The sequence below is a fragment of the Oncorhynchus mykiss genome, chromosome 17, assembly GCF_013265735.2.
Source record: "Oncorhynchus mykiss isolate Arlee chromosome 17, USDA_OmykA_1.1, whole genome shotgun sequence".
Classification (NCBI taxonomy): Eukaryota; Metazoa; Chordata; class Actinopteri; order Salmoniformes; family Salmonidae; genus Oncorhynchus; species Oncorhynchus mykiss.
Genome location: NC_048581.1, coordinates 18947935 through 18966492, shown reverse-complemented (window position 1 = coordinate 18966492; position 18558 = coordinate 18947935). Strand labels below are relative to the sequence as shown.

General features: G+C 45.6%; 1 protein-coding gene across 1 annotated transcript in view; it reads left to right on the top strand.

The window, feature by feature from the left end:
* Nucleotides 1-17038, top strand: part of LOC110514184 (vasorin) — a 31440-nt gene extending 14402 nt beyond the window's left edge. The window contains exons 2-5 of the mRNA XM_036949219.1: nucleotides 13445-13680; nucleotides 13999-14558; nucleotides 14775-15002; nucleotides 15124-17038. Coding sequence (XP_036805114.1) covers nucleotides 13467-13680; nucleotides 13999-14558; nucleotides 14775-15002; nucleotides 15124-16299 — 2178 coding nt within the window. The 5' untranslated portion in view covers nucleotides 13445-13466 and the 3' untranslated portion in view covers nucleotides 16300-17038. The remainder of the gene's footprint in view (nucleotides 1-13444; nucleotides 13681-13998; nucleotides 14559-14774; nucleotides 15003-15123) is intronic.
* Nucleotides 17039-18558: the final 1520 nt, after the last annotated feature.

The window sequence follows — 18558 nt, the reverse complement described above, 5'->3', positions numbered from 1 at the left end:
CTGTTGTGAAATGTCTTCCTACAGCCTGCTGTTGTGAAATGTCTTCCTACAGCCTGCTGTTGTGAAATGTCTTCCTACAGCCTGCTGTTGTGAAATGTCTTCCTACAGCCTGCTGTTGTGAAATGTCTTCCTACAGCCTGCTGTTGTGAAATGTCTTCCTACAGCCTGCTGTTGTGAAATGTCTTCCTACAGCCTGCTGTTGTGAAATGTATCTATACATATATCCATCCATCCGTCCGTCCGTCCGTCTGTTATGGTGACCATGTGTCTGGCTAGGGGTGTGTGGGCAAATGTGTGTGAGTGAGTACATTTTGAATAAGCATGTGTTTGTATGGAGTAGCCTTGTGTGGGCGAGCATGTGTGTATATGTGCCTATAAGTTTGTATGAAGAAGTATACGAGTGCATCACTCTCTCTCTCTCTCTCTCTCTCTGTCTCTCTCTCTCTCTCTCTCTCTCTCTCTCTCTCTCTCTCTCTCTCCCTCTCTGGTCTAGAGTGAGCCGCAGCTCTGATATGTTTAATTAGGAAACCAGCCCAGTGGTCCTGACTGTCAGCAGTTATTAATGCAGGTGACATAGAGAAGGTGCTGCCAGCTGTTATTAATGCAGGTGACATAGAGAAGGTGCTGGCAGCTGTTATTAATGCAGGTGACATAGAGAAGGTACTGGTAGCTGTTATTAATGCAGGTTACATAGAGAAGGTGCTGGCAGCTGTTATTAATGCAGGTGACATAGAGAAGGTGCTGGCAGCTGTTATTAATGCAGGTGACATAGAGAAGGTGTTGGCAGCTGCATGTCAATGCTTATCTTCACACAAAGAAGTGTGTGTATGTGTCAGAGTGAGAGCGTGTATGTGTGTGAGAGAGAGCCTGTGTGTTCATGAGTGTGTGTGTGTGTGTGTCGGAGAGAGGGAAAGTGTGTGTGTGTGTGTGTGTGTGTGTGTGTGTGTGTGTGTGTGTGTGTGTGTGTGTGTGTGTGTGTGTGTATGTATGTATGTACACTCTCATAGATTTGTGTTTACATAGACATACTTCAATATGAACAGCATTACTAGTGACATGCAGTCAGAGGGGTACCGGTTAGGGCCAAGCACACCACGCACCTAAACACTGTGCAACACACCACGCACCTAAACACTGTGCAACACACACGGCAGCCAGCAGACAAACACATATTGCAAACCACAGGAGAAAGTTCCAGTTTTTCAAGTGGAGATCTCGGATTGATATTCCTCTCCTTCCTGTTTACTCATTGTTTCCTTCATAAGAAGTTTCCAGAATGCACTCTGTATAGCGGTGTGTTAAAGCAGATGTGTTTAAAAAATATAACATTCACTGCACCTACCTGGTGTACACGTATGTGACAATAAAAACATATATATTTATATATATTTTTTAACTAATTCACCCAAAGTTTCACCCATCAAATACACAAAACCATGGTTACAGCTTCTGCTTTCAGCCACAACCATTAGGTTCCAGAGTCAAACCACCATTTTACAAACTCTGCTTTCACAAGATCAGATTCCTCCCTCCCTCCCTCCCTCCCTCCCTCCCTCCCTCCCTCCCTCCCTCCCTCCCTCCCTCCCTCCCTCCCCAGGTGAGAGACACAGCAACCCGATCCAGGTGTAACTCAGGTGTAACCCGTGTAAGGTGGTGTGTCCCTCGCTATCTCTCTTTCTTCCCTCTTGCTTCCCCCTTTCTTCTCCTATAGACCCCGAACAGCAACAGTTTAGTAGAGGGACTGAAACTCTACCCCAGGAAACAGGCTCTTGGGAGTGTGTGTGTGTGTGTATGTGCGTGTGTGTGTGTCTGAAACAGGCTCTTGGGAGTGTGTCGCACCGCGACTTACAAGGCTTGTTTTGGTGGGTTAGGTTTCCAGTGAAGTGTGTCGATCGGAGGATGACGAGGGGTAATGGTGTTGTTATGGTCGTAAGTTGTGTGTGGAGTGTGTGGAATGTGTAGATGGATGGATTGGATGGAGAATTTGTGGAAAGCATAGCAAGGGTCGAGAGTGGTCTGGAATTTTTTGCTGCATTGTGTTTTTGTTTCGAGAGGATTAGGGATATTAGTGTGTGTGTGTGCTTGCGTGTGTGTGTTGCCATGTGGGCCTGCATGAATAGCAGGGTCAAGAACCTACTGTAGCACTAAACCTATCCTAGCTGCTCAGGCCCTCAACATGAAACGTTACTGTCAAGCCATTCCTTCTCTACATGCTCTTACACAGTATCTAATTGCGGGTTCCGTTGACAACGGCATTGCTATGTCAAGTTGTAGAGTTTAAGTCCTGGTAACCAGTTCTGATTTGTTGAACCGTTTTTACTGCCTAAAGCCTTAAGGGAACATTGGTAACAGGATCAAGGTTGGTTTACAGTCGGTCTATCGACAGTTGTCTCGGTGACATCATGAACGTTCTATTGTCGTCCAAAATCAAGCTTGTCGTTACAGAAAAGTAGAAACACAAAAACGACAGGCTGCGTGACATCAGCAGCCTGCTGGTCCAAAATGTATATGTCCTAGCAAGGCAGGCAACTTAAAGTAACTTTCTAAACAATATCTTGGTTTGTTTGTAGCTTGTTAGCTTGTTAGCTTGTTAGCTTGCTGGGTAGCCTGTTTAAATAAGGACCATATCATAGCTGACACCATCTTAACTTTAGCACGTTTTTATTCATTATTACAGGAAAATAAACTCACAACAAGATCAATATTTACAAGTTAATGGCAATTACAGAAAATAGCTTACGGTTGTGAGTGTGACGAAATAAAAGCAGGGCATTCTACCGGAGAATTGAAGAACTTGTGCACAGTCTCAGACAGGTAACCACGACAACGGAAACGGTTGCAGCAACGGTCTACAGACAGTCCACCGGAGTATAAATTAAATGTTGTTTTGACCAGCAACACTTGTCGCATTCTAATTGTCTACAGATAGACCAAGTATTAACTAGAGGTCGACCGATTATGATTTTTCAAACCGATACCGATTATTGGAGAACGAAAAAAAGCCGATGCCGATTAATCAGACAATTAAAAAAAACAAGTTTTTATTTGTAATAATAACAATTACAACAATACTGAATGAACACTTATTTTAACTTAATATAATACATCAATAAAATCAATTTAGCCTCAAATAAATAATGAAACATGTTCAATTTGGTTTAAATAATGCAAAAACAAAGTGTTGGAGAAGAAAGTAAAAGTGCAATATGTGCCATGAAAAAAGCTAACGTTTAAGTTCCTTGCTCAGAACATGAGAACATATGAAAGCTGGTGGTTCCTTTTAACATGAGTCTTCAATATTCCCAGGTAAGACATTTTAGGTTGTAGTTATTATAGGAATTATAGGACTATTTCCCTCTATACCATTTGTATTTCATATACCTTTGACTATTGGATGTTCTTATAGGCACTATAGTATTGCCAGCCTAATCTCGGGAGTTGATAGGCTTGAAGTCATAAACAGCTCAATGCTTGAAGCACAGCGAAGAGCTGCTGGCAAACGCACGAAAGTGCTGTTTGAATGAATGCTTACGAGCCTGCTGCTGCCTACCATCACTCAGTCAGACTGCTCTATCAAATATCAAATCATAGACTTAATTATAACATAATAACACACAGAAATACGAGCCTTAGGTCATTAATATGGTTGAATCTGGAAACTATAATTTCGAAAACAAAACGTTTATTCTTTCAGTGAAATACAGAACCGTTCTGTATTTTATCGACTAGGTGGCATCCCTAAGTCTAAATATTGCTGTTACATTGTACAACCTTCAATGTTATGTCATAATTATGTACAATTCTGGCAAATTAATTACGGTCTTTGTTAGGAATAAATGGTCTTCACACAGTTCGCAACGAGCCACGTGGCCCAAACTGCTGTATATACCCGGACTCTGCTTGCACAGAACGCAAGAGAAGTGACACAATTTCCCTAGATAAAAGAAATTCATGTTAGCAGGCAATATGACCTAAATATGCAGGTTTAAAAATATATACTTGTGCATTGATTTTAAAGAAAGCATTGATGTTTATGGTTAGGTACATTGGTGCAACGACAGTGCTAAATCATCACCCGTTTGGCGAAGTAGGCTGTGATTCGATGAGAAATTAACAGGCACCTCATCGATTATATGCAACGCAGGACACGCTAGATAAACTAGTAATATCATCAACCATGTGTAGTTAACTAGTGATTATGTGAAGATTGATTGTTTTTTATAAGTTTAATGCTAGCTAGTAACTTACCTTGGCTCCTTGCTGCCCTCGCGTAACAGGTAGTCAGCCTGCCACGCAGGCTCCTCGTGGAGTGCAATGTAAGGCAGGTGGTTAGAGTGTTGGACTAGTAACCGGAAGGTTGCAAAAACGAATCCCTGAGCTGACAAGGTAAAAATATGGCGTTCTGCCCCTTAACAAGGTAGTTAACCCACCGTTCCTAGGCTGTCATTGAAAATAAGAATGTGTTCCTAACTATGTTGCCTAGTTAAATAAAGGCGTAAAAAAAAATAATAATAATAAAAATCGGCCAAATCGGTGTCCAAAAATACCAATTTCCGATTGTTATGAAAACTTGAAATCGGCCCTAATTAATCGGCCATTCCGATTAATCGGTCGACCTCTAGTATTAACCATCACTATCATATCACTGTCATCCCCCCTTTTTGAGGCCATGAAAGAACAGAAATCCCTCCATCAACACACCTTCAGACATGTTATTTATTATTATCCTTTACCTCCCTCCCTCCATCCCTCCCTCCATCCCTCCCTCCCTCCCTCCCTCCCTCCCTCCCTCCCTCCCTCCCTCCCTCCCTCCATCCCTCCATTCCTCCCTCACCAAAAAAAAAGTCAGTTCAGGAGTTAAGCCGGCCCTTTTATGTCAAGTGGTCATATTTGGTAGGTGCTGGTACTCCCTTGTGATTTTGGGAAAAGATAAGAGGGAAAGAAAATAAATGAGGGACAAAGAAGTCTGGATCGTAAATCTGAAAATAAGGGCCACCTCTTTCAGAAGTGTAATGACTTTGGGGATGGATTAAGACATTGTATGTACTGTATCAGCAGACCTCGAGTCTGGTTAAACAGAACGGAAGAGTGATCCCTGTAGTTTTACAGCATTCAGTTTAACCCAGGCTAGCAGAGCCCATCTGGCCATACATACAGGTCCTGACTTTGATTATTTACCAAATAGAAAGAGAGGGATAAAGAGAAGGGGCTGCGCATATTGTCTGTCTGGCCTTTGTCACGTAGGGGCTGCAGGTAACCTAGTGGTTAGAGCGTTGGACTAGTGACTGAAAGGTTGCAAGATCGATTCCCCGAGCTGACAAGGTAAACATCTTTCGTTCTGCCCACTGTTCCTAGGCCGTCATTGTAAATAAGAATGTGTTCTTAACTGTCTTGCCTAGCTAAATAAAGGTAAAATAAAAAAAATGTGGTTTGAGTATAGTTTGCTTTGTTTACACACTGGGGTTTGTATGAATGGAATTGTTTTACTCTGTATATACCAGACAATTTGTATTTTTGTATCTCTCTCTCTCTGTCTCTCTCTCTCTCTCTGTCTCTCTCTGTCTCTCTCTCTCTATCTCTCTTGGTCTCTCTCCTCCTCTCTCCAATCTGGGGGACAAAAGTTTATAGTGCGGTGTTGTCACAGTGAGAGATGGCCCCCAATGCACTGTGGGTAATAAAATCCATCTGTGGTAGTGTGTGCGTGCGCACGTACCAGGGCATGTGAGAAGGTCCTGCTCTATTTCAAGGGAATAACAGTGTTTTCCATTCGGTAGATACCAATCTCTACAAATAATGAGAGAAGACACACAGGGAAGAGAAAGGAATTGCCATTTCAACACAGGTTTACTTTTTCATCACTTCATAACGTACAGTACAACTTCTCAATGTGGTAAGAGCGGCCAGTGTTCAGTTAGTCTCTGTCTATGAAACCAATGTGTTTAATGGCAAACCATTGTCCAGGGCTTTGTGGTTCAGAAGTAATCCCATTGAAACAGGAAATCAAACAAATGAAGGAGAGGTTGAAAGAAAGAAAGGAGTGGGACGATATGTGACATAAAAGGAGAAGAGTGTTAGAGTTGTAAGACTTTCATTCTTTCCCTCCATCCCTCCGTCCCTCCATCATCCCTCCATCCCTCCGTCCTTTCATCCCTCCGTCCTTTCATCTCTCCATCCCTCCGTCTTTTCATCCCTCTGTCCTTTCATCTCTCCATCCCTCCGTCCTTTCATCCCTCCATCCCTCCGTCCTTTCATCCCTCCATCCCTCCGTCCTTTCAGCTCTCCATCCCTCCGTCCTTTCATCCCTCCGTCCTTTCAGCTCTCCATCCCTCCGTCCTTTCATCCCTCCATCCCTCCGTCCTTTCAGCTCTCCATCCCTCCGTCCTTTCAGCTCTCCATCCCTCCGTCCTTTCAGCTCTCCATCCCTCTGTCCTTTCATCTCTCCATCCCTCCGTCCTTTCATCCCTCCGTCCTTTCAGCTCTCCATCCCTCCGTCCTTTCATCCCTCCATCCCTCTGTCCTTTCAGCTCTCCATCCCTCCGTCCTTTCATCCCTCCATCCTTCCGTCCTTTCATCCCTCCGTCCTTTCATCCCTCCATCCCTCCGTCCTTTCAGCTCTCCATCCCTCCGTCCTTTCAGCTCTCCATCCCTCCGTCCTTTCATCCCTCCGTCCTTTCAGCTCTCCATCCCTCCGTCCTTTCATCCCTCCATCCCTCCGTCCTTTCATCCCTCCGTCCTTTCATCCCTCCATCCCTCCGTCCTTTCAGCTCTCCATCCCTCCGTCCTTTCAGCTCTCCATCCCTGTGTCCTTTCATCCCTCCATCCCTCCGTCCTTTCATCTCTCCGTCCTTTCATCCCTCCGTCCCTCCATCCCTCCGTCCTTTCATCCCTCCGTCCTTTCATCCCTCCATCCCTCCGTCCTTTCAGCTCTCCCTCCCTCCGTCCTTTCATCCCTCCATCCCTCCGTCCTTTCAGCTCTCCCTCCCTCCGTCCTTTCATCCCTCCATCCCTCCGTCCTTTCAGCTCTCCCTCCCTCCGTCCTTTCAGCTCTCCATCCCTCCGTCCTTTCATCCCTCCATCCCTCCGTCCTTTCATCCCTCCATCCCTCCGTCCTTTCATCCCTCCATCCCTCCGTCCTTTCAGCTCTCCATCCCTCTGTCCTTTCAGCTCTCCATCCCTCCGTCCTTTCATCCCTCCATCCCTCCGTCCTTTCATCCCTCCATCCCTCCGCCCCCACTTTCATTTGGACTCTCATTCTGAGGCTTTGCAATTGAAGCCAAATCATTTTCTAGCTATATCCTTTTCCTCAGAAGTAATATCAAACCTCATTTCAGACGTAGGGCTACAGATGGACGGGATTTGGAGTCTGTCTGTCATAACTAGGACCCAGAGTATTCCCTGACGAGGAAAAACTCCTGGCATAATGGGTGGTTCAGACACAATATCCTGATGTGCAACAAGAGAGAGGAGAGATATTTGTGCAACACATATAGAATTTAATTGAGCATTTTGATCAAGCCAATTTAGGTCTGCTGATACAGACTGTATTCTCTGTAAAATAGTTTGTATTGTTACATTGTAGACTTCCTGTCTCGTGTAGACTGCATGTGCACTGCTGCATCTGCCAGGTATCATTAACGTTGTCATCACCTTAACCATTAATAAAAGGCAGAACTGTCAAAAGAGGGGCCCAACGTCCTGTGGAACTTGATGAGTGAGAAACATAAACTGTGATTAGTCATTTCCTTTCATAAAATCCTCTCTTTCTTTCTCCCCCCCCCCTCTCTCTCTCTCTCTTTCTCTCTCTCTCTCTCTTGTTCTAATTTCTCTCTCTTTCTTCATCATCTCCCTCTTGCTTTTTACTCTCCCTCTTTCTGTCTTTATTTATTAAGCCTCTCTCTTTCTTGTTCTTCTCTCTCTCTCTGTCTTCAATTTGTCAGTCATCCGGCTACCTGCCAAGTTCAAACTGCTCTGAGGCCGTTACCCTTTAAAGACCCAGAGCAGCTTACCTACCTACTGCAGTTACAGTTCTATCAGCTGGATAAATACAGAGTTCCGGATTCCTAATAGGCCTATGGCTGTGTCCTAAATACCACCCGATTCCCTATTTAGTGCACTATTTTGGACTACTTTTGACCAGGGTCCTTAAGGCTCTGGTCAAATGTAGTGCACTATATAAGGAATAGGGTGCCATTTTGGATGCAGGCTCAGTGTGCCTTTCGGGTCCTAGAAAAAGCTTTTAAACAAAGGTGCACTGTGCCTTGTCTGAATACCATATCATAAAATAATGATTTCATTCTAGAAGAGTAATGTCGTGTGTGTGTGTCTGTGTGTTCTACACTACAGGGTTTAGTGAGTATAATGGGTATGATAATAGCTAGATTAGCTACAGTGAATGTTAGGGGAAGGTCATTTCCTTGTGACTGACTTGACAGAGTGACATGGCAAGCTTTGTGTTACGTGTGTGTGTGTGTTATGTGATGTCGCACCTTACCTGTCGTGCCCTCTTTACCATTAACCCTCAGGTATGCGCCTGATGACGTTATGAGTGACATCTGCTTTTGGTTTCCATGGCAACAACAACCAACCGACTGAAAGCAGCCCTCATGAATGGCATAGCTCTATTTAGTTTTGACTTTGACAACAACAACAAACGTTACAATGAATAGCTGACTGATTGACTTGATTGAGAAAGCAGGAAGAGCCTAGAATTGGTTACTGAGAAGTAACTAGTACTATGAAGTAACTAAAAAGTAACTACTAAGAAGTAACTACTACTAAGAAGTAACTCACAAGGCTAGTTGTATCAGGTTGAGAGAGAGATTTAGATTTGATTAGAATCCCTATTAGCCGACGCCAATGGCAACAGCTAGTCTTACTGGGGTCTGATGTAAAACCAAAAATTACAGACAAAACACTACGTACACACACACTACGTGTTAATGTTAAAAAAAAAATTATTTCACCTTTATTTAACCAGGTAGGCAAGTTGAGAACAAGTTCTCATTTACAATTGCGACCTGGCAATTGTATGTGTGTGTGTGTGCATCTATCAGTTACACATACTGTACATGTCAGTCCGTACACACTAAAAGTAGGTCACATGGGGGGAGAGGCATTGTGCCGTGAGGGATATGTTAGAGGCAGGTGTATAGAGGAAAGACTAATATGCAAAACTCTGTTGCCCCTCAGCCATCCCTCCCTCTAATCTCCCCCTTCACCTTGCTCTCTCTCTTAATTCACTTCAAAAGGGCTTTATTGGCATGGGAAACACATGTTTACATTGAAAGCAATTGAAGTAAACAAAATAGAGAATAGAGAACAAAAAACAACATCTCTCCCGCTTCCTTTTTCTCTCTCTCTCTCTCTCTCTCTCTCTCTCTCTCTCTCTCTCTCTCTCTCTATCCCTCTCTCTCTCTCTCTCTCTCTCTCTCTCTCTCTCTCTCTCTCTCTCTATCCCTCTCTCTCTATCCCTCTCTCTCTCTATCCCTCTCTATCTCTCTCTCTCTCTCTCTCTCTCTCTATCCCTCTCTCTCTCTCTCTCTCTCTCTCTCTCTCTCTCTCTCTCTCTCTCTCTCTCTCTCTCTCTCTCTCTCTCTCTCTCCCTTCCTCTCTCCTTGATCAAGATGGATTTTTTGGGTCGGTTATTGCAAATTCCAGCCGCGCCTGCCGGATCAGGCACTGATCTCTCCTGTTATGAGGAAAAGGGGGGATGAGGAGGGGGTAAAGGAGGGCAGGAGGCCGGAGGTTGGCCCCTTCACTTCTCCACTTTAATGAAACGTCTCGGGTTTCTATCCAACTTCCAACCTCAGGAGCCATGCAGAGGGCAGGAGTGAGGGATGCAGAGGGCAGGAGTGAGGGATGCAGAGAAGGAGGGAGGGAGAAATGGGAAGAGAGTAGTGCAGGGTTCACTGAGAAAGACCAAGGCAGTGAGAGTGGGAGGAACAGAGGGAGAGAAGGAGAGAGAGAGAGAGAGAGAGCAATATTTAGAATGTATGGTCATGCTTTTGTGTGTGTTTGCATGTGCATGTAAAATACTTGTGTACTTGTAGTGCATTCTTGCTGACAGTAGGCTCCTATAAAGTAACTCAAGGTCACTGTACAGCTGAAACACAACCAAGGAAAATTGATTCCACCCCTGCATCTAAAATAGCAACAACCTTTAATTTATCAGTCTTATCTTTGCCGAACAGAGATATGCACTGTAGGTAGCCTTGTTGTTTGCTGTAAAACCTCTAGTCTCTCCCAGTTGAGATAAGGGGGACTTTTGCCTCGCCAATTACTCTCAAAGTGTTCCCTGACCCGACTGAGGGCACGTCTCACTGAGATACTCTACCTTGAAATTAACTTCTTATTAAACCTTTTTCTTCAGGAAATTGACCTTTTCCCTGGAACTGATAGGCCTATGAGTTTCAACCTTACCCTGCTATAATACCAAACTAAAAGCATGTGAGAAGAAGACGAAAGATAATAAATATATGGGTATGTGGTTGATAGTGTGAGAAAGACAGACATAGAAAAATAAAGAGGGAGGAGAGGTCATGAGAAGGTATAGAAGAGGTAGAGGTCATGAGAAGGTGTTGTAGAGGTAGAGATTATGAGAAGGTGTAGAAGAGGTAGAGGTCTTGAGGTGTAGAAGAGGTAGAGATTATGAGAAGGTGTAGAAGAGGTCGAGGTCATGAGAAGGTGTAGAAGAGGTTGAGGTTATGAGAAGGTGTAGAATAGGTAGAGGTCATGAGAAGGTGTTGTAGAGGTAGAGATTATGAGAAGGTGTAGAAGAGGTAGAGGTCATGAGAAGGTGTAGAAGAGGTAGAGGTCATGAGAAGGTGTAGAAGAGGTTGAGGTTATGAGAAGGTGTAGAAGAGGTCGAGGTCATGAGAAGGTGTAGAAGAGGTAGAGGTCATGAGAAGGTGTTGTAGAGGTAGAGATTATGAGAAGGTGTAGAAGAGGTAGAGGTCATGAGAAGGTGTAGAAGAGGTAGAGGTCATGAGAAGGTGTAGAAGAGGTTGAGGTTATGAGAAGGTGTAGAAGAGGTAGAGGTCATGAGAAGGTGTAGAAGAGGTAGAGGTCATGAGAAGGTGTAGAAGAGGTAGAGGTTATGAGAAGGTGTAGAAGAGGTCGAGGTCATGAGAAGGTGTAGAAGAGGTTGAGGTTATGAGAAGGTGTAGAAGAGGTAGAGGTCATGAGAAGGTGTAGAAGAGGTAGAGGTCATGAGAAGGTGTAGAAGAGGTAGAGGTCATGAGAAGGTGTAGAAGAGGTAGAGGTCATGAGAAGGTGTAGAAGAGGTAGAGGTCATGAGAAGGTGTAGAAGAGGTCGAGGTCATGAGAAGGTGTAGAAGAGGTCGAGGTCATGAGAAGGTGTAGAAGAGGTCGAGGTTATGAGAAGGTGTAGAAGAGGTAGAGGTCATGAGAAGGTGTGGAAGAGGTAGAGGTCATGAGAAGGTGTAGAAGAGGTAGAGGTCATGAGAAGGTGTAGAAGAGGTAGAGGTCATGAGAAGGTATAGAAGAGGTAGAGCTCATGAAAAGGTGTAGAAGAGGTAGAGATTATGAGAAGGTGTAGAAGAGGTAGAGATTATGAGAAGGTGTAGAAGAGGTAGATATTATGAGAAGGTGTAGAAGAGGTAGAGGTCAGTGACAACGCGGTTTATCTTCTCCACTGAGGTGAATCACAGAGTATATCGTCCCGTTGAGACTGTTGCTACAGCTAACTGCTAGCTTCTGGCACACACACACACACACACACACACACACACACACATTTTAAATTGAACCACCTCAAACCCCATTTCATGCACCCTCCTTTTCCCCTCAGGCATCTCACTGGACAGCCCTAGGCCTACGAGCCCCATGAGGTTTTACTATATATAGGCCTACAGAGTGAGATCACTGTAAAATCGAGTCGCCTCTTAGACACTGATCTTAGGTCAAATTTCCATTTCCCCCTAATGGTTATGGTCAAGACTCGTGGAAAGTAAGCTGATCCTAGATCAGAGGCTTTAGTCACCTACTCCCATCTCACCACCCACCCAGAACATGATAGATTACACAGCTCAACCTGCTTTATTATTAAAACACACACAGCTAATCCCAGATCTCTATGTGTCAGAGGTCATTATTACAAGCTATATACCTCCTAAAGGTCTAGAAGGGATGTGGGAAGGCTTTAATATGTCCATACACTGTCAATACATCTATGTAACTGTAGCTGATGCTTAGGGTGTATCCCTCTCTCTCTCTCTCTCTCTCTCTCTCTCTCTCTCTCTCTCTCTCTCTCTCTCTCTCTCTCTCTCTCTCTCTCTCTCAATGTAATTTCAATTCAATTTAAGGGGCTTTATTGTCATGGGAAACATATGTTAACATTGCCAAAGCAAGTGAAATAAACAATAAAAATGTAACAGTAAACATTACACTCACAGAAGTTCCAAAGGAATAGAGACATTTCAAATGTCATTATGTTTCTCTCTCTATTGTATGAAGTAGCCGTGTATGTGTCCATAACTTTGTATGAAGAAGTGTGTGTGTGTGTGTGTGTGTGTCTGTGTGTGTCTCTGTGTGTGTGTGTGTCTGCGTCTGCAGGTTTGGAGTGTATGCATACATCCGTGTGTGTGTCTGTGTGTGTGATACACACTCCAATACACTCTCACAAAGCCATAGTTTGTGTTTGTATGCAGTAGCCGTGTTTTCGTGGGTGTCCAGTCGTTTAAAGCCAGGGCGGTTTTCATGGGCTGGAGACACTGCCATAAACACACACACACACACACACACACACACACACACACACACACACACACACACACACACACACACACACACACACACACACACACACACACACACACACCAATGCCATAAACACTGGGGAGAGTCTAGACGTGCTTCTCAATCACCCCAGGACGGAGTGACTGTGGGTGGGCCAAGACAGGACCTCACTCAGGCCCACTGTGTGTGTGCTCACAAAGCAGACAGTGAATGTAGCCACTATGAAGGGGCTGTGTGTGTGACTGGGCAGGGTTTCATCATAGTGATGTTGCAGTCTCTATGGGGTCATGGTTGTATGCTCTGGTTGAGGGGAATAGGGAGGGAGACTGGGGTCTGTTTCTGTGTTACTGTGTTTGACTCTACTTGTTGTGTTCTCTGATGTCATGAGGGAAGTCAACAATGGGGGATTTCTTTCCTGTGGTGGATTGGGAAGGGGAGGTTTTTTGATGGCTTGGATTGTGTGTTTGTGTGTGCATACTGAAATGTAAGGATAAGAATAATCCGACTGACCGCATTAAACAGCCAATAGACTTGGACGTGTGGAAATTATTCTCAGAAATGAATGATTTTATCTTATCCAGGTTTTTGACCGCTGCTGATTTGTTACTCTGAAAATATGACACATTTTCCTTCCCAGAAAAGTCTCAACCAACCAACACTAACATCTCTCTTTTTCTTTGTGTTTCAGATTACACAAGGACTCCACCACTATGGCGCCCTTCCTCCCCCTCCTCCTCCTCCTCTCCTCCTCTTCCTCTGTCCTCTCCAGTGACTGTCCAGAGGATTGCTCTTGTCAGGCCCAGGGTTCCATCTTCTGCATCCAGCGTCGTTCCACCGTCGTCCCCCGCGGCCTCCCTTCCTCTGTGAAACATCTCTACGTCTTCCAGAACGGCATCAACACTTTAGCCCAGGAAGACTTCACAGGTAGGAAGCATCAAGGTTAGAGGAGTGGAACAGCAACTGGAAGGTTTCCAGTTCTAATCCCATGTGTGACAGGAAAATATTTGTTCAGGAGTGGGCCGGCAAATGGAGTGTTGCTGGATCAGTGTCCTGGATGCCATTTCCTGCTGTTGTGCCCTTGAGCAAGGCACTTGACCCCTGAACTGCTACCCTCTACTCAAACCTTTCCAACCTCTGTATGTGTGTCTTTCGAGGGTTTGGAATGAAGTAGAACACAAGTTTTTCCATTGTAAATCCGTATGCATTGGAATATAAAGCAATCTTCGTCTTCTTCTTCTTTAGGCCTGGGGGAACTGGAGATGCTGGACCTGTCCCAGAATAAACTCACGGAGGTCCCGGATGGGGTCTTTGAAACGCTATCTTCGCTGAGGAATCTCGATTTGTCCGCAAACTACATTACCCACATCGCCAAGGATAGCTTCTCCGGATTGGTGCAACTCGAGAGGCTGTATCTCCACGGCAACCTCATCAAGAGCATCCAATCGGAGGCCTTCGAAGTTCTGGAGGATCTTCTGGAACTGAAGCTCCAGGGGAACCAGTTGACCGGTCTCCCAATGCTCCGTCTCCCCAGCCTTCTCCTCCTTGATCTCAGCTTCAACTCTCTCCCGACGCTGGGTCCCCAAGACCTCCAGACCCCCCACCTCGAGTCGCTCAAAGTGGCTGCGTTGGGGCTCACCACCCTGGACTCAGATCTGATGGCCTCCCTGGGGAACCTCCATGACCTTGATGTGTCCCAGAACCAGCTGGAGGGGATGCCTGAAGCATTGAAGGCCACCCGGGGGCTTATCAAGCTCAGCCTGGCTGCCAACCCCATTGGGGAGCTCCGGAACGAGGACTTCCAGGTAAATACATTTTCTTAAAAATGTGTCAAATATTCCTGTAATTGATGGGTCAATAACACATGGCTTAGTCCCTGAAGCTGCTCCATGGGATTTACTATGCCAGGCCTCTGGTCCAACCTATCCAAACTGCCTGCGTGTGTATGTTTTTTAGTGGGGTTGGGATCATTTGTGAACATTGGACAATAAAGTATTCTTCTTTTTCTTCTTCTTTTCCAGAGTCTGGTGGGTCTCCAGGAGCTGGATCTCAGTGGGCTGAACCTCCAGGGCTTGCCCCAGGGTTTCTTCCAGCTCTTCCCCAGGCTGGGGCACCTCACGGCGGCCGAGAATCCCTTCAACTGTCTCTGTCCTCTGGCCTGGTTCCCTGGCTGGCTGAAAGAGAAGAATGTGGATCTGGGACGCACAGAGGAGACAAGGTGCCACTTCCCACCAGTGAATGCTGGCAAGGTATTGTCTTAATATTTTCTAATTCTAATACTAAATATATTTGATTTATTTTCCTGTGAAACACATTTAGTTGCTGGCTTGTATGAAATGGGATACAAATAAAGTTTGATTTGATTTGAAGGTGCTGGCGGCGCTGGACCATCAAGATTTCGGCTGTCCACCTACGACCACTGTCATGACGAATGCCCTAGGGGAGGGGAGTACTTCCGCACCCCCCATTCCGACTACATCCCCTGGAAACACACATACCAACGCCATCCCCCCACCTCCGCCATTCCCTAGTGATGAACCATCCTCAACGGAGACAGACATTGAGAGTCGTCCCCCTCCTCCAGCTTCTCCGACTACCGCTTTCAGGGATGAGGGCCACATCTGCCCGCCGAACATCTGCCTCAATGGGGGTACGTGCCGCTTCGATCCTCTGGGACAGCTTGGATGTCTCTGTCCCCGCGGAACTATGGGCTTGTACTGCGAGAACCTGGAGTCGTCTAAACACAACCAGCCACCTCTCCAAACCTCCGCCCCCGAGGTTATGGCATCCATGGTCGCCCCCATTGTAACCTCTGATCCCAATGACATCAGTTCCCGTCAGGTGACCTCCACGTCCATCCTCCTCGACCTGCACCGTTTCCTCGAGACGAGGCCACACATCCGCGGGATTAAGCTGACCTACCGGAACCTCTCAGGGCCCGACCGGCGCCCCATGTCCCTCAGCGTCCCCGCCTCGTACCCAGAATACACCCTCCGAGGGCTCCGGCCCAACTGTACCTACTCGGTGTGCGCCAGCCCCCTGGCAGAGAGGGTGAACGGGGGTGGAGGCGGTGGAGGTAGCCCTACCGAGGGAGGGTCTTGTATGGAGGCTCGTACCGAGGGAGGTCCCCAAGCTTCGTCCTTGGAGCCCCAGGTGGATGATCAGAGCCAGCTCACCTACACCCTCATCCCAGCCTTGGCTGCTCTCGCCCTGGTCACGGGGGTGGCGGTGGTGGCCATCCTGGTTCTTTTCCTCCGGAGGAGACGGGCTCACATGGCGCTGGAAGGGGGTGAGATGGGACCAATGGAACTGGAGGGCCTTAAGGCTTGTCTGGAGAACGGCGTGGGGAACGGGGGCACCCTACCCCACAAGGGAGCGGATATCGCCCCCTGTCACACCTCCATCCCGACCCAGCCACAAAATGGCGGATCGTCACATCCCCTTCCACAAAATGGTGGTTTAGAATATGAGGCCCCCCTCATGAAGGGACAGGGGCACTGTCCATCGAATAATAATGTGGCATCCTTGAAGCCATCGTATTTCTAGAAACTCAGTCTGTTGTCTTCATGGATTTCTTAATATTTCTCAATGAGACTCAATGTACTCAATGACATTCAGAGCTATGGAATGGAACAGAAGTAACTACCCCTGTAGAGGGTAACGCTACGCCCCGTTATCTCTAAGTGGATGGGAGGACTCTACCATTATGAGGCAGTGAAAGGGGGGTGTTTTAGCTCATCCAGCAGAGTTCAAGTTGATAGAAATGTAACAAGTATTTAAACCTAAAGTGCAATCGCCATGCCAAAAAGGGTCTTATAATCGGACTGAAAACGGAAGTGCCTTCTTGCATTGACATGATATGCTGTAATAATGATGCTTTTATTTTTGAAATGTTGATGTTTTGAAAAGAGCTGCATTGAATGAGTTTGCAATCCTTTTGCTGGATCAGGAGATTGGGAGAGCAGGGTTTGTGGAGGTATGGGGAAGGCACAGAGTCAAGGTTGGGAGGAGTAGAGGTGGGGTGCAGAGGTAGAGATAGAGACACAGGTGTGTGTGTGCTATGTAAACTGTTCAGCACTTCCGGAAATGAACGAGGCACCCCTCCCCACCTGCCCCCTGGGATAACTTGCACTGAAAAGAAGAGAATCTCTCTGCAACAGGGTGAAATGCTGATTCTGTAGAGATGGTACCACGGATAGAATACGGTTTTAGACGACATTACCACCAGTCAGATTTCCCTTCATCCTGCTACCCCCCCCCCCCCCCCCCCCCTTACAGTTGGTGCGTTCATCTTAACTAGGTGGGACAACCACATATCACAGTCGTAATGACTACGTTTTTCCTCAATAAAGAAGCTATCGGTCAAGTCAGTGCTAGTAGGGAAAAAAAACTAGAAAAGACTAGTGCTCTGGTCAAAAGTAGTGCACTATACAGGGAATAGGGTGTCACTTGGGACGAAGCCTCTGTCCTTAGCGGCGTGGTCAGTAGCTGTGATGGACGCTATTTGAAGGTTGTTGTCGAGCGGGTTTCATATGATGTTTTTGTAAAGTGTTTTGTATGTATTGTTTTATCATGGATTTCTCTGTTGCTGCCATGCTGTTTCTCCTGTCTTGTTGTCAGGAATGTTGATGCTGTATTGAATTGTGCTGTTCCCTCGACACGGCAAAGGGTTGGGGTCCATTTCATTTCAATTCAGAAAGTTTAGAATTGAAAGGGTTCGTTTACTTTTAAAGATGAGTTTTCCTTTGTTAAATAGGTCATTCCAATTCACCTGAATTTACTGAATTTAGATTCAATTTACCCCAAAACTCTTCACATTTTCATCATGTAGAAATTGTTCACCAAGTAAATGTGAATAAGAAGTATCAGAAACAGCACAGACTCTGAACTCTAAACTCCCACACTCTTCTTCTTTACTGTCTAAAACTGTCTGCCAACTACAATAGCCTGCCAAAGCTACATAAGGACATGGTTAGCTCCAGAAACACCAATCCTTGTCCCAAATGACACCCTATTCTCTACATAGCACACTACTTATGAACAGAGTCCTATGGGCCCTGGTCAGAAGTAGTGTACTTTAGAGAATAGGGTGCCATTTGGGACACAAACCTAGTCTCTTTTTGAACGATCAAGCTCCAAAACTGTCCTCCAAGCTCTGCCACCGCAAACCCTGAGCCATTAAAGTGGCACACACACATGCCGAAAAAAGCACCAGAGATCAAAGACTTTGAGAGCAATTTACTATATGTGTCGAAGGAGTGGAAACCAGTCATTTCCTTGACTTGCTACTGACTGTGGCGTTTTGAAGATATGGCCGCAGTTAACCAATGAGATCCCCAGTATCTTTTTATTGTTTTATTCTCTCTCTTTCTATTTTCCTCTTTCTTTGTCTGTTTTTGTCTCTATCTGCTTCTCTCTCTCTCTCTCTCTGGCTCTCTCTCTCTCTGACTCTGTTATTCTCTCTCTCTCTCTCTCTCTCTCTCTCTCTCTCTCTGTCTCTTCTCTCCTTTTCTCTTTATTCTATTTTCTTTCTCTCGTTCTCTTTCCTTTTCTTTTTTCTCTCTCTCTTTGTTTCCTTCACCCCTCCCTTTGTCTCGGTCAACAAGGTTCTTGGCCGTGTTTTCAGGCCTGTTTTGCTTGCCTGCAGCCAACTAGACTATGAAAAGTTCATACGGAATGAAAATCACGCCGTTCTGATATATTTATCTTTGTTTCCTGTCTTGGAGAATGGGAAGTACAAATGTGTCACCATTCAATTTATTTTTCTGTTTTCTTTCTCTCATTTTTGTTGATGTTCTTTTCTTT